Source organism: Aedes albopictus, chromosome 1, assembly GCF_035046485.1.
Source record: "Aedes albopictus strain Foshan chromosome 1, AalbF5, whole genome shotgun sequence".
NCBI classification, from domain to species: domain Eukaryota; kingdom Metazoa; phylum Arthropoda; class Insecta; order Diptera; family Culicidae; genus Aedes; species Aedes albopictus.
In genome coordinates, this window is record NC_085136.1 from 72,799,081 (window position 1) to 72,817,408 (window position 18,328).

Here is an 18,328-nt window from a genome sequence, read left to right on the forward strand (position 1 = left end):
CTTGAAATTCTCTCCAGGAAGTGTCGCAAGAATCTGTTCGCTCCTTTCTGGATTTTTATAGTATTCCATCTTGAATTCTTCCCGGATTCCTATCTGGATGCTCTCCTAAACTCTTCCCGGGATCCCTCCCAATTTTGCTGGATTTCTCCCTGAGGTTCTTCTGTTATTTCTGCTCCTTTTGGAGCTCCTTCTAGGTTCCAGAGGTTTCTCCGAAAATGCTCCCAGAGTTCCTCTTAAGTTTTTTCCCACAGCTCCTTCTGGACTTTCAATAGATGTTTTTTTTGGATTTCTCCCATGATTTCGGGAGGATCTACATTCGGGATTGTTGAGGTTCGGCCATGATTTCCCCTGGAGTTTCTCTAGAGATTTTCCTGAGCTCGTCCCGGCACTTATGTTAGAGGTTCTCTGGGACTCCACTGTAAGGATTGTAGGGTGGGGCGGGGCAAGATGGGTCGCATAAGGATGGATCACCATAACTACGTAAATACAAATCGGATTGGTTTGCATTCGTCCGCTACTCTTTAATACACTAGTTAGCTATGCTAAAAGTCGATAAAAAGTTCATTAAATACAAAATATGATGTTAAACAAGCAGTTTTCAAAAATGATCGATTTTGTGCCGTGAAAAAAGTGCGGGGCAAGATGGGTCACCTTTTAAGTAATTAACATTTTCTCAACGAAAAACGTTAAAATATAAGATTTGTTCCGCATTCAAATATGCTCCATATCCATACTGAGTAAACAAGAGCTACTAGTAAACATTTTTTAAATTTATTTGGAATATAAAAAACTTTACGATTTGAGTGGTCCTGAGGCGACTTGAAAATCGATGTTTTTACTAAAAAATTATCATAATTTTATGTTATAATTTTGAGCGTTCATTCCGCTTGATTGAAGTCATTTATGAGATAGTCTTGTAATAAAAAATAAATAACTTTCGAATGCTCCAAAAATACGTTCAAAATTGAAGGTGACCCATCTTGCCCCGCGGCCGTTTATATGGAGAATATATGGAATGTATCGCGTAAGAAAAATGGCAAAAAACCATTTTATTTTTTATTTCCAATGAGAGTGAATAATTTTTCAATCAATGCCCCAAACTTTTGTATATTCATGCTGGTCTTCTAACAAAATTATTAACATAATCAAAACATGAGTAATGCGCCCGAAAATGGCACTGACCCATCTTGCCCCGCGACCCATCTTGCCCCGCCCCACCCTACATACAGGTTCCCCCATGATTTCTGCTGGAGTTCCTTTCGAGTTCCTGAATACCGTTCGGAATTTCTGCAGGAGTTTTTCTGGGATTTTTACCCGAGTTTTTCACGGAATTTCTGTTCGGATATTCTTATTCGGCAAAGAATTGGAGCTTTGAAGAGACTTTTGTAGGATTTCCTCCATGATTTCTGCAGGATCTATACTGCCCATAACTGCATATATGTAACATTTGCATATTTTCCTGATATTGAGTTAAGATCGGGGATTACCATCAAATCACAAGTACTTTCGACTACCTGAATAAAAATTTCAAGTTTGTTCTAGGATTTATGAAAAAAATACCAAGTCATTTTGTCTCATTGACCAATGTAACCGCATAACAGTCACACTGGGAAAATAGACTGGATTTAGAGCGTGTCATCAAACATACTCTGGTCCGATTTATTTTCTGCCAATTCGTCTAGCATATAAGAAGTGCTGTGCAAAATTTTATTGCTAAACTATTGATTACGAATTTATGGGGAATTTTCATAATTTCGATTCATTCCCATACTATTGAAAGTTGCATCTTTAAGTTCCATTTTCTTGAATGCCTACTTTTGTCGAATGTTACTGTTATGCGGTTATGGGCAGTATATTAGGGATCGTTTTACATAGAAGTTTTGACATGATTTCTACCGGAGATTTCTCGAAATTTTGTAGGATCTCCCTGAGTTCCTACCGAGATTTCTTTTAGAGGTTCTCCGGGATTCCTCGCAGTGTTCATTTCTGTATTTATAATAGAGTACCTCTCGGGGATTTTTCCTAGGATTCATCCCGAGGATATGTCCCGGATTTTCTCTCGTATGATTCTCTCTTAAGATTTCTTCCATAGTTCTTCCCGAAATTTTTCTGGAAGTTCCTCTTGTATTGTTTGCCGCAAGTTCATCAGGCGCTATCAATAAACTATGTAGACTCATTCTTGGCCATATCACACCCTCCTCACCCCTCGTAGACTTTTAGTCCATATAAGGATTTAGAAATTTGTATGGAGAGTAGCACTATTGGCATGCGCGATGCAACCATGCGTTGATTTTGAGCTTGGAAGCTCAACGAGGAGCATTTGTCAAGTGACTGCGGCCCAAAGTCGGAGAATGACGTTGTATTAGGAACTCTATTCTTAACCAAGATTGAGGACAACAACGACGTCACCCTAGAGCAACTACTCTCCGATAAGTGTCAGCGGCTTTTCAACCTGAAGCATGACAGCGCGCTGATCGAATCGGTGACTTCATGCAGTTCGCAAATCTGGTGAAAAGCGGTTCAGCAAGCGTGACGAAGACGCGAAGCGTCCTTCCAGCGACACCGGAAGGAGGTCAAATACCCCGTGCTGGCCTTGTGGTGCGCTTCATTACACCCGGGACTGCAGTTTCCGGCAATCACTTGTGCTCCGATTATGGCCAATTCGGACATCATCAGGGATATTTGTGAGATGGCCAAGTCCCGGAAACCAGATGTTTCCAGCAAGGTAATGATCGTCGACGTGTGCAGCGTGCCATACTGCAACAACGACGTCTTTTCGTGTCCCTCCGTTGGCCTTTCAGGAACGGACATTCGACTGCAACTCGACACCGCTTCCGACATCACCACTGGACAGTTCCCATGGACACCTTTTGTTGGCACGTGTCAGGCTCTCCCACGTCTACCGCTACACTCCAGTCACGAGGTTTTCAGCGACCAGCTCGGTTTGTGCAGTAAAACCAATGGCACAAATGTCCCAAATAGAGGAAAACGTGCCTCTGGAGCCTGATGAAAACCTAAGTAAAGTTTGAGTTTCAAAAAAACGCTTGACCCATCTTCTGCTTGGAGCGTCCGGAGGCATACACAGACCGATGGAAGAAACTTGATATCTGTGCTCATTCTGCGAATGAAGTGACGTGACAAAAGTCGGAGGCGTATCGAGGTATCGAGGTGGGAAATCTCGACTCGAATAGGTGATTCTCCGTTTGATTTACACTTCTCTCACGTCACTCCATTCGTAGAATGAGCATCCACTTCCGGACGATATCTTCGCTAAGTTTTCTAGCTGTACGATCTTGAGCTTAATCGATTTGTCCGATGTTTTCTTACAAGTGGAAGTCGACGAAGAACGCCGCAAGTTACTCACGATCAACACGCATCCTAGCCTCTATTCCTACAACTATTGGGAGTAAAGGTAATACCAGGTGCTTTCCAACAGCTCATTGACACAATGCTGGTCGGTCTGGAGTGTACTTCCGGCTCCTATCTCGATGACGTCATCATCGACGATAAAACAGAAGAAGAGAATGATCGCAACCTGTGGGCCGTCTTGAAGCAAATGCAAGAGTTCGGCTTCCCAATTCGAGAGGACAAAGTGCAATATGATCATCAAGCTTTTGCATCCAATCGACGTATACTGAGTACGGTCCTTCCTGGGGGCCATCAACTAAAGCAAATTCGTCCCCAACATACGCCAGCTACGATTCCTTACGATACCCTCGACATACTCATCAAAGCAGACATGAAGTTCAAGTGGACTCCGGAGTACCACCAAGCATTCGAGCAGGTCAAGTGAATCCTCTCCTCCGATCTGCTTCTCCCACACTACGAGCCAAAGCGGAAGATCATCGTTTCTGCCGACGCTTCTTCAAGTCAAGGTCGCCCAACACGCTTCTAGGGCACTCACGAAAGTGGAGCAAGACTACAGTCAACCAGATCGTAAAGGTTTGTCCATCTTTCTCGTCGTTGCGAAGTTTCATCACATTCAACGCTTCGCCCTCCATATGCTGCTATACGACTTCGACATCAAATACGTGCCTGCTCACCCACAATCGAATGGCCAAGCGGAACGATTCGTGAACACTTTCAAGTGGGCCGTGAAAAAAATCAGAGCGGGGGTAGAACCTCTCCCCTCTCGAATTTCCTGCACAGCACTGGCTATCTTCCCTCTGACGTACCGAAACACACCCAACCGGGCTCTCCTAAATCAGAAGTCGGTCTCCGAAGTCGTTCTTGGGCGCAACATACGAACGTGCCTTGAGCTTCAGCGAGCTGCCGCTGCGCCGGTATCATTGTCAAAGGGTTCACGGTAAAATCATCGAAAAGATTGAAGACGTGATGTTCAACGTGTCGAGCAGCTCCGGAGTCGCCGGAAGCCACTGACTCGACGCTGAAGCAGTCAACTAGTCAGGACCCTTCTTTTCAGCATTCGACATTCTATTGGGTACCTCGAACTTGCCAAGGTAATATCAACGGATATTCATTGATGATTTTAGACACCTATCCGCAGTTTACTTGCTGGAGTTCAAAGATGGAGATCAGGAGATGCTTCAACGTTACCATGCCTATACCATGACAGCATTTTTCGATATGAAAGTTGACGAGCTCATATGCTACTACGGCGGAGACTACATGAGCAAATCGTTCCGTGATTTTTGACGGGTTGAAGGAGTTCAAACGGAGTTTACTGTGCCGTACACTGCCCCTATTCGCATAACAGTCCCATGTTTGCTGGATTTCCTATTCACATGGGACTGTTGTGCGAATGGGGGTAGTACAGTCATCAACAGAATAGAGTAGCAGAAATAATGTATCGTACTCTGTCGGAAAAGGCGCGGTCAAGATACCGGATTATCAACATTAATGTGGTACGCAGCTGTACATACAGACTGCTACACTGCCCCTATTCGCATAACAGTCCCATGTTTGCTGGGTTTCCTATTCACATGGGACTGTTGTGCGAATGGGGGCAGTACATACACGTTAAATGGAAGTCTGACGTCGCCGACTCAAGAAAAGAAAGAAGACTTCGAATGATATTTGGTACGGCCGAAAACCAAGCGTAGACAAGATGCAAATTATTGGACCAGTGGCGTGTACAAGGGTGCCTAAAGAAAAGTGAGACAAGCTAGATCCGAAGACTTCAAGCAATGTTTAAGTAGAATACACAACGATTGATGATTCTGTGATGTTGTATGCACTTAAAAAAAGCAGAGGAGTACGTAGGGACAGCCTAGCATCAACTAGGGTAGAAGCTTCAGTTTTGGCCAGCCCGGAGTTTTGGCCATAGTGCGGTATTCAGCCAGTTACAATCTAAATCGGCATGAATTTATTTTTTACTAGTAGATTCTAATATAATATGATGATTACAGCTGTGAAAACCATACGTTTTGATTAAAAGCTTGAAGAAAAAAATAATTGTCCTTAAAAAATCAGCTCTCATATATCTATTTTGGCCAGGGTGCTTCTAATTTGGCCACTCCCATAAGAAATACACGTGATTGGCCAAAATAGAAACCAAAGCTGAGAATATGGCCAAAACTGCGGCAATGCTTCTATTTTGGCCAGTGCCACTTTTAATACAAAAATTAAGTATTAGCTTGCTTTCTGCATTTTTCTAATAAAGTATAGATCGAATCCTTTCATTTAACACATTGGTAGTTTTCATTGGATTATTCGTTATTTTTATAAAAATGATTTCCCTTAGACTGGCCAAAACCGGTGCCCGCACCCTATAGCTAGATTGAGAGAACGTAGTGATTGGGCGTTCTCTGAAGATTCCATCGACAGCGAGCTGAATCCATTAGGAAAAAATGATACCTGGGAGTTGGCGCCGAAGCCTCTCGGAAGGAACCTTATCGACAACAAGTGGGTGTTCAAGAGCAAGCGCAATGAATGCGGAAATGTAAATCGTGTCAATCGTCTCGTAGCAAAAGAGTTGATAGAGGAAAGGATTCGATTTTAACAAAACATCCTACGACGGTTCGAGTATTACTAGCAGAGACGAATCAAGAGAAGTATCATGTGACGTAATGTGACGGACGTGAAATCTGCATCTTTCAACGACGTTTTGAAAGATGATATCTACATGCGTTAACCTGAGGGACTTCTGAGTACGATTCCGGAGCTGATGTGTCGATTGATAAAATAGTTTTACGGGTTGATGCAGGGGCCGAGAAGTTGGATCGAACAATTCAACAGTCCTTTCGGACTGTCGCGTTACTTTGGAATTTTTCACGGAATTTCTCTTGGCCTTTTTCCTAGGATTTTTATGGATACACTTTTATTTTGAGCCTATCTTTGGACTTCTATGTCACTCAGGAATGAGAGAATCTCGATCGGGATTTTCCCTGAGGAATGCTTAACCATTATGTGTCCGACATTTTTTTTTTTTTGCTTTTTTCTACACCGTGATCTTCAAATGGGCGCTGGGTACCCTGTCGGCCACATAAGAGTTAAGGTAATTACAGCAGGAAACTTTAGATGAGTTTTGATAGAAATGTTTGTAGAAATCTAGGAGGTTTCGGATGGCATCCTGCGCGGATCTCAGGAGAAAACTCCGAAGTGAACCTTGGGTAAATACCAGGAAAATGCGTAAGAGTAATTCCCAGAGGAAGTGAGAGACAAATCCCAGAAGAATATCTGAATGAAATCTGAGAAAAATCCAGAGATGAATTCACGTCGGAATCCTGGTGTGAATTCAAACAGTAATCTTTGATAGAATATCAGGAGAGATCCCTAGAAAATTTTTCGAATCAATTTAAGATAGATTTCCAAGAAAACCCGAGAGAACGGTGCTCTGATGGAAATGGTAACCTCTGCATAAGTACTGCCTGCACTGTACCCGTCGGTTTGTGTTACGGATTACTCCGCTTTTTATTCTAAATTGCTAGATTTTTATCGTTACAGTAGACGTTCGATCGCTGCAACATGTTAATGTGTTTACGATCGGTTGACGAATGAACATGAAGTTCGTTCATCTTTTTATGGGGCTAACTTGGCGCGCAATTTTGTCGGATGGCAATACTATACAGTAGACGTTCGGTCGGTGCAAACGGTTTAACTGCAATGCTTTTTAACTGCAAGCCCGGTAAGTGCAACAAGTTCGAATTTTGTTCGCTAAGTGAAACATGTTGCAGTTATCGAACGTCTACTGTAATTTAAAATGTATTGTACCTACCCTGAACGGTGGCTTGCGGTAAAAATTACTATTCTGAGGGTCAATTTAAATACACAACGCCACTAAATTTGTGCAGACTGAGTTTCGTTTCAATTCAACAGAATTATGTTTTCATGGACTCGATTTTCAATTAAAAAAAAGTTTCTATTGGCAACCGGATTCGAACCAAGAACCTTGACATCACCAGGCTCGCACGCTACCACTCGGCTATCGAACCGGTTGATGTGAGAAGAGACAAATCGCACACTAGAAGCGTTGGTGGGTCGATGATCATGCTTTGCCATGATAAATTTAAAAACATTTTTATGCTTGTCATTACTGCAAGCCGCCTTTCAGTGTACTTACCGGACATGCAGTTAAGAAAAGCATTGCAGGGTCCTACAAATTAGCTATGACAGATGTTTGAACATGGTTTTCCGGCGAACCTGAACTGGCTTCTTTTTTTTTGTTTTTATTAATGTGTATTTTAACTTATAGCTAAATTCTACACTTAAGTAACTGGCTTCTAGGTGAAACACTGGCGACATTGCTCGAACACATGCAGCTCTTATTAGTTTCTTCTGCTAACGTTCTTCTCGTCTTTTTTTCTTTCTCCTTTCTATTCCAGAGCTTCATCCGGGGCTGCCTGGCCTACCGCAAGGAGGACCGGATGGACGTGTTCGCGCTGGCCAAGCACGAATACCTGCAGCCGCCGGTTTCCAAGCACAACCGATCGGCGGCGGCGGCCGCCTCCAGCAATCAGCACGGCAGTGGCAACAGCGGTGTCAGTGGCCAGGCCGGTGCCGGCAGTGGTGCCGGTGGCGGTGGCGGCGGATCCGGTGGATCGGCCGGCGGCGGTGGCAACCAGGCCGGACAACAGACGTCCTTTTCCACGGGGATGTTTGGCAACATGAACCAGTCCAGTTCGTCTTAGCTGTTTTTCAACAGCAGTTTGTTGAAAAGCGCTGCTGGGGCTAACAATAACCACAATAACAACAACAACAACAATAGCCACATTGTCGTCAACAATGTTGGCAGCACTGTGCTTGCCGCTGTTGCCAACAATGTGACGATTGCGACGGCTATCGCTCCTCCGATGACGGCAACGACGACGACGATCGCAACGACGGTGACGACGAATGCGATAGCAACGTTTACTGCTGCCTGTGGTAATCTGACCAATAGTAACAATAACCATAGACTCATCAATAGTATCATCAGCAACAACAACAACAACAACGTTTCGCCGCCAACGTCATCCAAATCATCCAAGTAGGCCGCGACACCCGCCCAGGGTGCCCAAAGCCTACTCCGTTTAGACAAGGTCAATCTGAGATGTTCGTACTACGTAAGTATAACAAAAAAAAACAAGCAAATGTGATGTGCTTAGCAGAAGAAATCCCCCTTAAAAACTGCGTGATATCAAAACAAAACAATAGATGGTCCCCTCACAAATACCTGCGCATTCACCGGTGTGTGCGTGCGCGTGTGGAAACTTATCCCTCAAAACACATACAAAAAAAAGTCAATGTTCGCTGTATAAAAATACGAAAAACCAAACAAATCTCGTTCATGAATGATGTTCCAATACATACACACAATAGCGAAAGCAGGCTACGAAAATACACACACACACACACATACACATACAAAACTAGTAGATCATGTGTAACAAAACAAAACTCGGAAACTGCAGAATCAAATACTAATCTGTGTGCGCGTCAGTCAAGCAGAATCTGGACAAAGATAAACAAAGAGGGAAGCTCGCTGTGCTTGCATGTTGAAACAAAGAGGAGGAAAAAGAAGCAATCGATCGATTTTGTTGGGAGGCAGACGCGCGCGGTGGTGGCGTCAATATCCCGGAACAGGATAAAGTTAGCGCATGATGTTCGGACTGGATGAGTTCAGTTGTTGTTTCTAAGGAGATTTAATTTCAGATTGTTTTTTCTTTTAAGATTATTTAACTTTTTTTTTCGTTCCGAATCGAAAAAACGGAATGGGACGCAAACGAAAGCAGATCGAATGTTTTGTTATTTTGGCTTGGAGAGAAATATAGATATTCTGTACATTTTGTATTTACTGAGCAAAATAAAATGAGTTTTCGACTTATCGTAAGTTCGACCAAATGGTATGGCACCTCTTGTGTTTTGGTGGAACTGGGTTTGATGTGAAAAAGCTAGCAGCAAAATCATTGGACTGGAACTGTTTTTAGTGGACCGAATACGTACAAATTTACATCGCAGATCTAGCAGGCTTAAGGACGATTTCGACCTTAAAGATTTCGGTCTTATCGACCAATACCCAGTGCTGGACACACATGGCTAGGTTGACTATGTCAAAAACATCAAGTATAGGCAATCGTTGTTGGTCGTCGGATTTAAAGTTTCCAATTGGTCCGCTGATTGAAGCTCTGTCATACTTAGACCGTCAGTGAGTGTCAGTCTCGACCTATATTAGACCCTTGCATCCAGTCAGATTGGTGAGACCGTTCCATGTTTTGTGATATTTGAGGTCCATTGGTGAATGTCCCAAATACGAAAGGCATTTGGCCGAATGACATGTTGTCGAATGACGAATAAACGAAAGCTTATACGGAAATTGCTTATTTGGGAGATGCCCTTTTCAGGGCTGCGGCCTTTAAGAGGAATTCCAAAAGGCAGAATCTCCAAAATAGCAGAAGATGAATGTCCTATTCAATACTTGGTCGAATTACAAATGGCCGATGATAGAATAGTACATTTTTGGCGATATCTTTTGTTTTCAACATGAGATGCTCTTTTCAGGAATTTGGTCATATGTCTTTAGACAATGTGATTGTGATTCAGCAATGAATTAACTACATTGCACATTGGTCCAGGAGAGTGTCATTTTGGTAAAAAATCAATAACTTTTTTTTGTGATAAAATATCAATGGAGTGTCTTCGGCAACTTTTTTATGCATTTTAAGATGCATCTTATGTAGGGGTCGTCCATATTTTAAGTTCATTTTTGCGAAATTTAAGACATGAAACTTTTTTCTGGTGCATTTTTTGAGGACAAAATTTTCTACAAAAATATAGCCCAAAGTATGCCAAAAAACTTTGCTGAACAAACTTATATTTAATTTTTCCATTTTCATTGAGTTTGGGAGTGGTTTTTATGGACGTCCCCTTAAAACCAGTTTTTGGCCCATAACTTTTTTGGGTGCGATTTTCAAAGCCTACTATGTTCTAGACAAATGTTTATGGGATGATTTTACAACTTTTTCTCGAAGACGACCATAAGCTATTTCGTCACTGCTGTGAGTTATGCGCATTTTTCGCTTGAAATATTGCTATTTTGTGATGCGTGTATCTCAAAATGGCGCAAACATTTTTTAAATCTTTAAAGGTGACACTATTCTACTAGTATTCAACTACATTTTAACGGGTTAAAACCTTGGGGATAATCTAATTTACCCATAATGAGATGCACTTGAAAAAAAGTGGTTTTGGAAGCTTTTAAATAGAAATTTCTATTTAACCATGCAATTGAAGCATTTCATGGCATGCTTTGATGACATGGTATAGCTTACTACTCAGCAAATCACTACAGCATCAAATCGCTCTATTATAGATTCCTAAAAAGACGACTCTTTACTTAAGAATCACAAATCATAGAGGCGAAAACTCCTAAAATCATCATGTTCTATTGCATCCCTGTTCTAAATTCTTGGATGCACTCCTTTATGTTTTCTCAAGCATAAATGTGAAGATTCATTAAAGGTTATCACTAACATTAACCTAATTCATCTTATTGGTTTTATTTCATATTATCTTAATGAAAAATCTAAATTAATAACCTTACTGTCTAATTATCTTATTATTTACAGTATTACTATTTGGAACATTGTTCTATTTCTTTTCTATCGCTCTATTACTCCACCAGCAGGCTTTTTACGCTTTCCGGATACGTTACGTTTTCTGCTTTCGGTGCTCTGTTTGAAAGAGAAATCACAGGGTCTGAGGTTAACATTAAACGGTTGAACACATCTTCAATATTAACAATGCGACTGAACTTCCTCGCATGCCGCTCTCTATACTTCCGCAGGCATTTGTTGCGCGTTTCCTGTGCTTCTTCACTGCACATTCCAATCGGCAAAATCAGGTGCTTCATAATAGTAGCACCATGCACTAGTATTTTATGTACGGTTGGTGACAATGGATACCACTTATAAAGTTGTACATACAATTTGTGCGTTTCATCCGCATATTTTTGGAATGCTTCTATATTTGCAGCCCTTTTGCTGTTGATGACGCACAAAATAGTATAAAAACGCTGCAAGAGATTATCATCAAGGCCTGTTATCCTCGCAACAAGCTCCCAGTTTTGAAAAAACTTGCGCGACGTGTTTCCATCATTCGAGTTGCCACCTCCAGGCCTCGGCTCGTTGATACGCAAACCTAGTTCTTCCTTAAGTTGCGTTAAGATTTCTGTCTCGCGTTCTTTCACTTTCGTGTTCTGTTTGCTTACGCGCCAGGTTGGTTTTTCCATAACTAACCTAAAATCGAAATTAGAAAATTTATCAAACTGTTTTGCGTAGTAGTTATAAAATATATACCTGAATGATATTTTCAGCAGCAACTCCATACTGCGCATGTAAGCGTGTAAAGGTGACATACCAAACTTGTACTTTGTTGGATCATCGGAATCAACATTGGACCTGGCGTCATTAAGGCGCTTTCCAGATCGTCCACATACATAACAAGCCTGTGAATACGTGTCGGTCACGTCGTTCACAACTTTGGTATCCACCATTGAAAATATCATCACTGGCTTGACCGAAACGTTCACGTCTCCCAGCTGACAAAGAGTTGGATTCAGATTTCTGATTTGATTATTCATCAATTCGACCTCCTTTTTCGTTAGTTCTGTGGATTCCTTGGCAAATAGAAGTTTTATTGGGCGGCAAAGAGATATTGACGATGGCAGCGTATTATCCCAGATAATTTCTTCCGAATCTGTTTCAATTTTCCTAGCCATCAGCCGGAGAGGAACCAACGAAAACATGAAAATATTTGCATCGCTGTATTCCCGTATTTCATCGTTCTCTTGTATGTCCAGGAAAGTTTGCTTATACCTTGAATGATTACCACTTCCGTCACAGCCCCATTTATACAGCAGCTGAACGGCAGTAGAGGAAGCAAGGGTTTCAGCATGTTGAGCTATAACGCTGCTCACGCTCAATAATCGTTTTGTTATATGATCAATTAAATTTTGCAATGGGACTACCGCAGCGGATGGTGATATCGATATTTCTGTAACATTGAAAAAATATATAGAATTCAATATTTTATAAGTTTTGACTATTAAATTCACCTGATGGATAACACTCCTTCTTAGTTTCAATTATCTTATAATACGGAGGATACATATCGACACCATTTGTTAGGGTACTAAGACGAATATCACTATATTGCGCCTTCGAAAAATCGTTTCTGCATATAAATGCAAGAGCCTCTTCAGGTGAGTACGGCATATAATTTCGAGGTTTTGGTACATCTGTATCAACAGCAAAACTCGAAATTTTCGCAACAGTTTCAATAACTTGTTTAACATTCTCCACTCCTATATTAAAAGAAGTAATTTGCATGTATGTATTTTACAGAGATAAACTATATTCCAATCATACCTGCTGATTGAACACTAGATGCAGCTGCGAGCATTATTTCATCCGCAGAATGCCGCTTGCACAGTTCTCGAACGTGATTTTTTCTTGTCCTCTTGCTTGCTTCAGTAAATGGTTTTCTAGGGCGCCCTCTCGGAGTTTTCGGCGTTTTCGGTGTATAGAAAACTATTTTGCCATTCAACCAATTTTTATGTGCACTTTCGAACCTTGATTGATGCCTGTTGCTTTCTTCCACAGTTCTTTGAATTTCTATATAAATTTTGAAATTTTGCTTTTCACCAGACTAACGTTTACTTCACAAGGAGACATTTTTTTAACAATATATCTAATTATATCTTGCCTCGATTTTCCATGCATTAAAAGTTTTGCTAGTTCTTTGAACAAAAATGTATCTGTAATAAAAAACAGATAAGAGAAGTCATTTTGAAACTATCCTTTCCTAATGTTAAGAGAAAAACAAATAAAATAAAATCTACTTACGGGAATCCATGTTGTTCTTCAAATTTCTGTTGAACAATACCGGAAACTTCTTTCCTTAATCGATCAATGATTTGTTTTCACTAGGTTAACGGATTTGAACTGCGATTTTACTGGTATATCCTGCATGAACCGTCGACAACGTTTGAATCTTCTCCTGACATTTGAGTTTCATTCCTTTTCTATAAAAGGAGCGACTACTTCGATTGAGTCACACTAAAGCATTTGCATGGGTATTCAAACGGTGCCTAGTTTTGTTCCTGTGATTTGTGAATATTAATGTAAGATTGATTTTTTGAACGCCATATTAAGGCATTTTCATGTTGTTTTGCCCCTGTGATTTGTAAATATAGAGGTGAAATTGGTTATTTGAACACCATAATAAAGTATTTTCATGTTGTTGCAATGTGTTGAATAGTATTAGCCATTAAATGTAATCAAAGCATGCCATGCAATGTTGCCATTACATTATGACAAGGAAATTTCACTTGCAAACACAGCAAAATCACATTTTTCAAGTGCATCTCATTATGGGTAAATTAGATTATCCCCAAGGTTTTAACCCGTTAAAATGTAGTTGAATACTAGTAGAATAGTGTCACCTTTAAAGATTTAAAAAATGTTTGCGCCATTTTGAGATACACGCATCACAAAATAGCAATATTTCAAGCGAAAAATGCGCATAACTCACAGCAGTGACGAAATAGCTTATGGTCGTCTTCGAAAAAAAGTTGTAAAATCATCCCATAAACATTTGTCTAGAACATAGTAGGCTTTGAAAATCGCACCCAAAAAAGTTATGGGCCAAAAACTGGTTTTAAGGGGACGTCCATGAAAACCGCTCCCAAACTCAATGAAAATGGAAAAATTAAATATAAGTTTGTTCAGCAAAGTTTTTTGGCATACTTTGGGCTATATTTTTGTAGAAAATTTTGTCCTCAAAAAATGCACCAGAAAAAAGTTTCATGTCTTAAATTTCGCAAAAATGAACTTAAAATATGGACGACCCCTACATAAGATGCATCTTGAAATGCATAAAAAAGTTGCCGAAGACACCTCATTGATATCTCATCACAAAAAAAAGTTATCGATTTTTTACCAAAATGACACTCTGCTGGACCAATGTGCATTGGCTGTTTTCCTACTCTCCGCATCGCTAGCTTCTATGCGCGAAAAATCGCTAAAAGTAAATCGCAAAAATATTGTATGGCGAATAGCATCTAAAGGCAAATTTATCGAAGTGGAATACATTATTCGAAAAAATATTTGGTAGTGGTTGTGCACAATGGTGACTACTATTAAGCCTACCAAATATTTTTTCAGTAAAAGCTTTCTCTTTCAAGTAATTCAAGTTTAGATGCTTTTCACCATACAAAATAAAATGGATTTACTCCTGCTGATCAACTGTGGGTGTGAGCCAAGCGGGTTGTCCATTGTAATCACAAAAACTCAAATGAAACTGAGATCGTCCAAATGCCACGTTGTTTTTTTTTTAATTCATGTTACCTATCGAGACGGAAATCTCATAGTTATTTAAAACAGCCATTTCATATTATAAAACTCGACTGATTCAAAATGTTTCGCGTAAGTGATAGAGCTTTCCAACCATTTTGGCCCTTCATACAGGTGTTTCACTGATCCAAAATGGCATAGCACAATCACCATAAACATTTGCTTCGACCCGATAGGAGACTTTTATCGAATCGCTAGTTTAGTGGCTCGAAAGATGAGCGTGTGCCCATTCAACACCGGCCACGTCCTTACCACTTTTGTATGACACAAGGTTTCATTCATGTCTCTTGAAGTGTCCGCCCGAAATTTCGATCTGCAATCATTTCAACCACCCACACGACGACAGTCTTCTTTTTCCGCAAATTCAGCTTTATTACCGATTGATGTCGCGGTTCACTCAACATTAGTAACATCACTGTTTGTTTGCGTTTGATTGGAAGCATACGCATCGCGTGGAAGCGAACGAACAAAATTGTGGAAAAAAGCCCCACAGCAAACATGGATAAAAGGAAAAGAAAAGAAGAAACAAAGAAAAAAGCAAAAAAAAAGTTGACAAGAGTAATAAGAGAGACAAAGGTGCATGTACATTTTCGGGAACGAAAGAGACACAGAGAGAGTGAATAAGAGAGAATAGGAAGTTTTGTTGTTTGTTGATTCCATTGAAACGAAAGAAAGCAACACAAGTTTCAGAGAAAAAGAGCGAAAATCCGCCAGGGATGAAGAAAGAGCAATGCACACGCGCGATCAAAAAACGAAAGAGAGGAAGCAAATCAACAAAATGGCGCCCACTGTTATAATGTGGAAGCGTGAGATGCGCGTGCGAAAAGAAATCGAAACTTTCTTTCGTTATTATTTTTGTACATATATCGATTAGTGTTTGTTTTATCATTATGAATTATTACGAATTACAATTACTGAGCAAAAAAGGAAAACAATAAAAACACTCATATTGAAGCTGAGGTTAGGAGGAAGTGAATGAGAGTTGGAGAGAGAGCGAGAGAGAACTTTTTTGCAGATCGGATTTCATCGTTTAGGGATGGAACCGGTTGAGTTAAAAATAATAATGGAAGTAACATTCCTCTCTCTCGAAATACGAGAGGGAGAGGAAATGCAAACGTGTTGAACGAGCATTACTAAACACTCACAAACACATTCAGCTTGCGAAGCGCCGAAAATGAATTCTCTTTTGTTTCCTTTGACGGGTGAAAAAGAGAGAGGTTGAAAGAGAGACAGAAGAGAAAACGCCAAAAGGCTCTAGCGGCATTTTATTGGAATTCTTTTTTAATAACTTGATAGGGAAACCAAATATAACTGCGTGCGTTTCTTACGTGTGAGTGAGAGGTACTCAAATCTTGCTAGTAGTGTGCGTGTCTGCGAGCGTGTGAAGGCGATAGAACGAGTGCGATTATATATGTGTACGTGTGGTGAAGCTTAACACATCCTTGAGAATTAGATAAAAAAGTAATATCTCGCAGGAAGAGAGAACTAAGAAAAAACAAAAAAGCGGTGTTTTCTTTTCTCTTAAAACACACATAGTAAACTCTATCAATAGAAAACAAAAAATCGTCAAAAGCATAGGTTGAATAAACAAAAGCGATGTAATCTCTTCTTAACTTCTTAAGGAAATGAAAACAAGTAAACAGACGATAAAAGCAAACCAACGTGATGAAACTTGAAGTCAACGCTTTTTTCGCGATTTCACATCTCCCTTCACACACACATTCACTCGAACAAACACACATCTACATGCAAACACATTCGCAAATAATCCACACACACACATACATTCGTACACACAAATCCATTGATAGGAGATTGCGCTCAAAATCTAGAAACAGAAGAAAAAACTACTAAACAAGCACGAGGCGAAACTCACAAACTCGTGGTGAGTTGCAAGCCAGGAAACTGGAAACGAAAAAAGCGTAATAAGAAAAACAAAGAAAATCTTAAAAAAATATTCATCCAGACATTAAAGAAAGGAAACATACCAAGCTTATTATTAGCAGTTGAAATATCAAGTTTAGTGGTTAAATTCAAATAATCAATAAAGAGATAACGAAGAGGCGAGAAGGATGACGACACTCACACACACACGCAAACGCTGCTGCTTGACAGAGAGAGAGAGAGATAGAGAAAAAAGAGAGTGAGAAGTCAAATCCAATAACGAAAACATGCGAAACGCATACACAAAAATAAAAAGAACCCTAGAAAAAACAGAGCACACACACACACGCAGTAAAACAGAGTTCAGTAGTAGTTGATGAATATAGGAAATCGATCGTGTGTGAGTGTGCCGTTGAGTAACATTTAGGCGCGTGTGCGGTGGGCGTATGGTTGTGTGTCATACTGTGTGAGAGCGGATGTAAAAGCGCGAAAAAAGAAGAGAAAAAAGCGACGATGAGAGAGAGAGCGAGAGCAAGATAAGCAAGTGTGAGTGCAAGAGGCGGAAGGCGTTGAAGAAGAAGCAGTAGCCACAGAAACACAAGAGTAAAAAGCAAAAGAGCGTTGTTGCGAAAGGCGGTAGTTGAAGGAGAAGAGCAAATAAGTAGAGCAGCAAGCAAGCACGAATGGATGGTGAAAAGAGAATACACACATGAATGTCGATAATGGAAAAATACATTTAAAAAATTAAAAATATTATTAATTAACTATTAATAATTAATGCAAAAAAAAACAACACACAGATAAATAATTATAATAAATTATTTAAGATATGAAAAATCTTCTATATGTAATAATTATTAAAAAATTAAAATAAAAAATAAACTATTATTTAAACATTGACTTAACTTGCTTAGTAATAGAAGCGAAAGAACTTTCTCAAGCTTAGAATAGGTTCGTTTTACAGGCATATGCAATGAATTGAGTGCTGGTAGCGAATCGCCTTTATGCATGTAACAGCGATAATCACGGAATTCGTTACCGCTAGTCTAGTATAGCATTCTACACACTTTATAATATCGTCAAAAATGCCTTCTTCTGATGCAGATTTTTTCTTTCATGGGAGTGTGCGGAAGCAAATAATGAGCTTGAGCTTGATTGACCACTCATGGATGCTACTCCAGTATCACCAGACCACCTACACTCACACAAGGAACCAGTGAGATAGGTATATGCCGGGGACTAGCACGCATCTTCAGTGTATGACTGGTGATATTCTATTTTTTAGGCGACAATGGCGCCTGCCACGTCAGGTTGCAGGTCAATGTGGGGAAGAGGAAGGAAGTGATGATTGCAATAATTTGTATCCACAGTAATATATGTACCGAATATACCTCTGCGTTAGCACAAATTCATGCGGATGTCAGAGTGTTGGTGGGATATTGTTGGCACCGGGTTCACACATTGGTGCGTGGATGCCAGGCGTAAGGCGGAAGGTTAGTGTGTTTATTACTACCCTGGAGGTAATGCGGCACAGTTCGCTTGATTGCATAACTCGTAGGCGTTATATGATAGATTGACACTGTGCTGTGAACGTTGGAAGGAAGGGAAACGGATTTTTCAACCCGTTTCTGTTCTAGCGATGGCTATGAATA

The 18,328-nt window shown here is 40.3% G+C and overlaps 1 protein-coding gene across 4 annotated transcripts in view; it reads left to right on the top strand.

Moving 5' to 3' along the window:
- Positions 1-16,920, top strand: part of LOC109422130 (serine/threonine-protein kinase tousled-like 2) — an 84,172-nt gene extending 67,252 nt beyond the window's left edge. For all 4 annotated transcript variants that reach the window (XM_019696764.3, XM_019696767.3, XM_019696763.3 and 1 more), the window contains exon 8: positions 7,785-16,920. In XM_019696764.3, coding sequence (XP_019552309.3) covers positions 7,785-8,090 — 306 coding nt within the window. In that variant the 3' untranslated portion in view covers positions 8,091-16,920. The remainder of the gene's footprint in view (positions 1-7,784) is intronic.
- Positions 16,921-18,328: the final 1,408 nt, after the last annotated feature.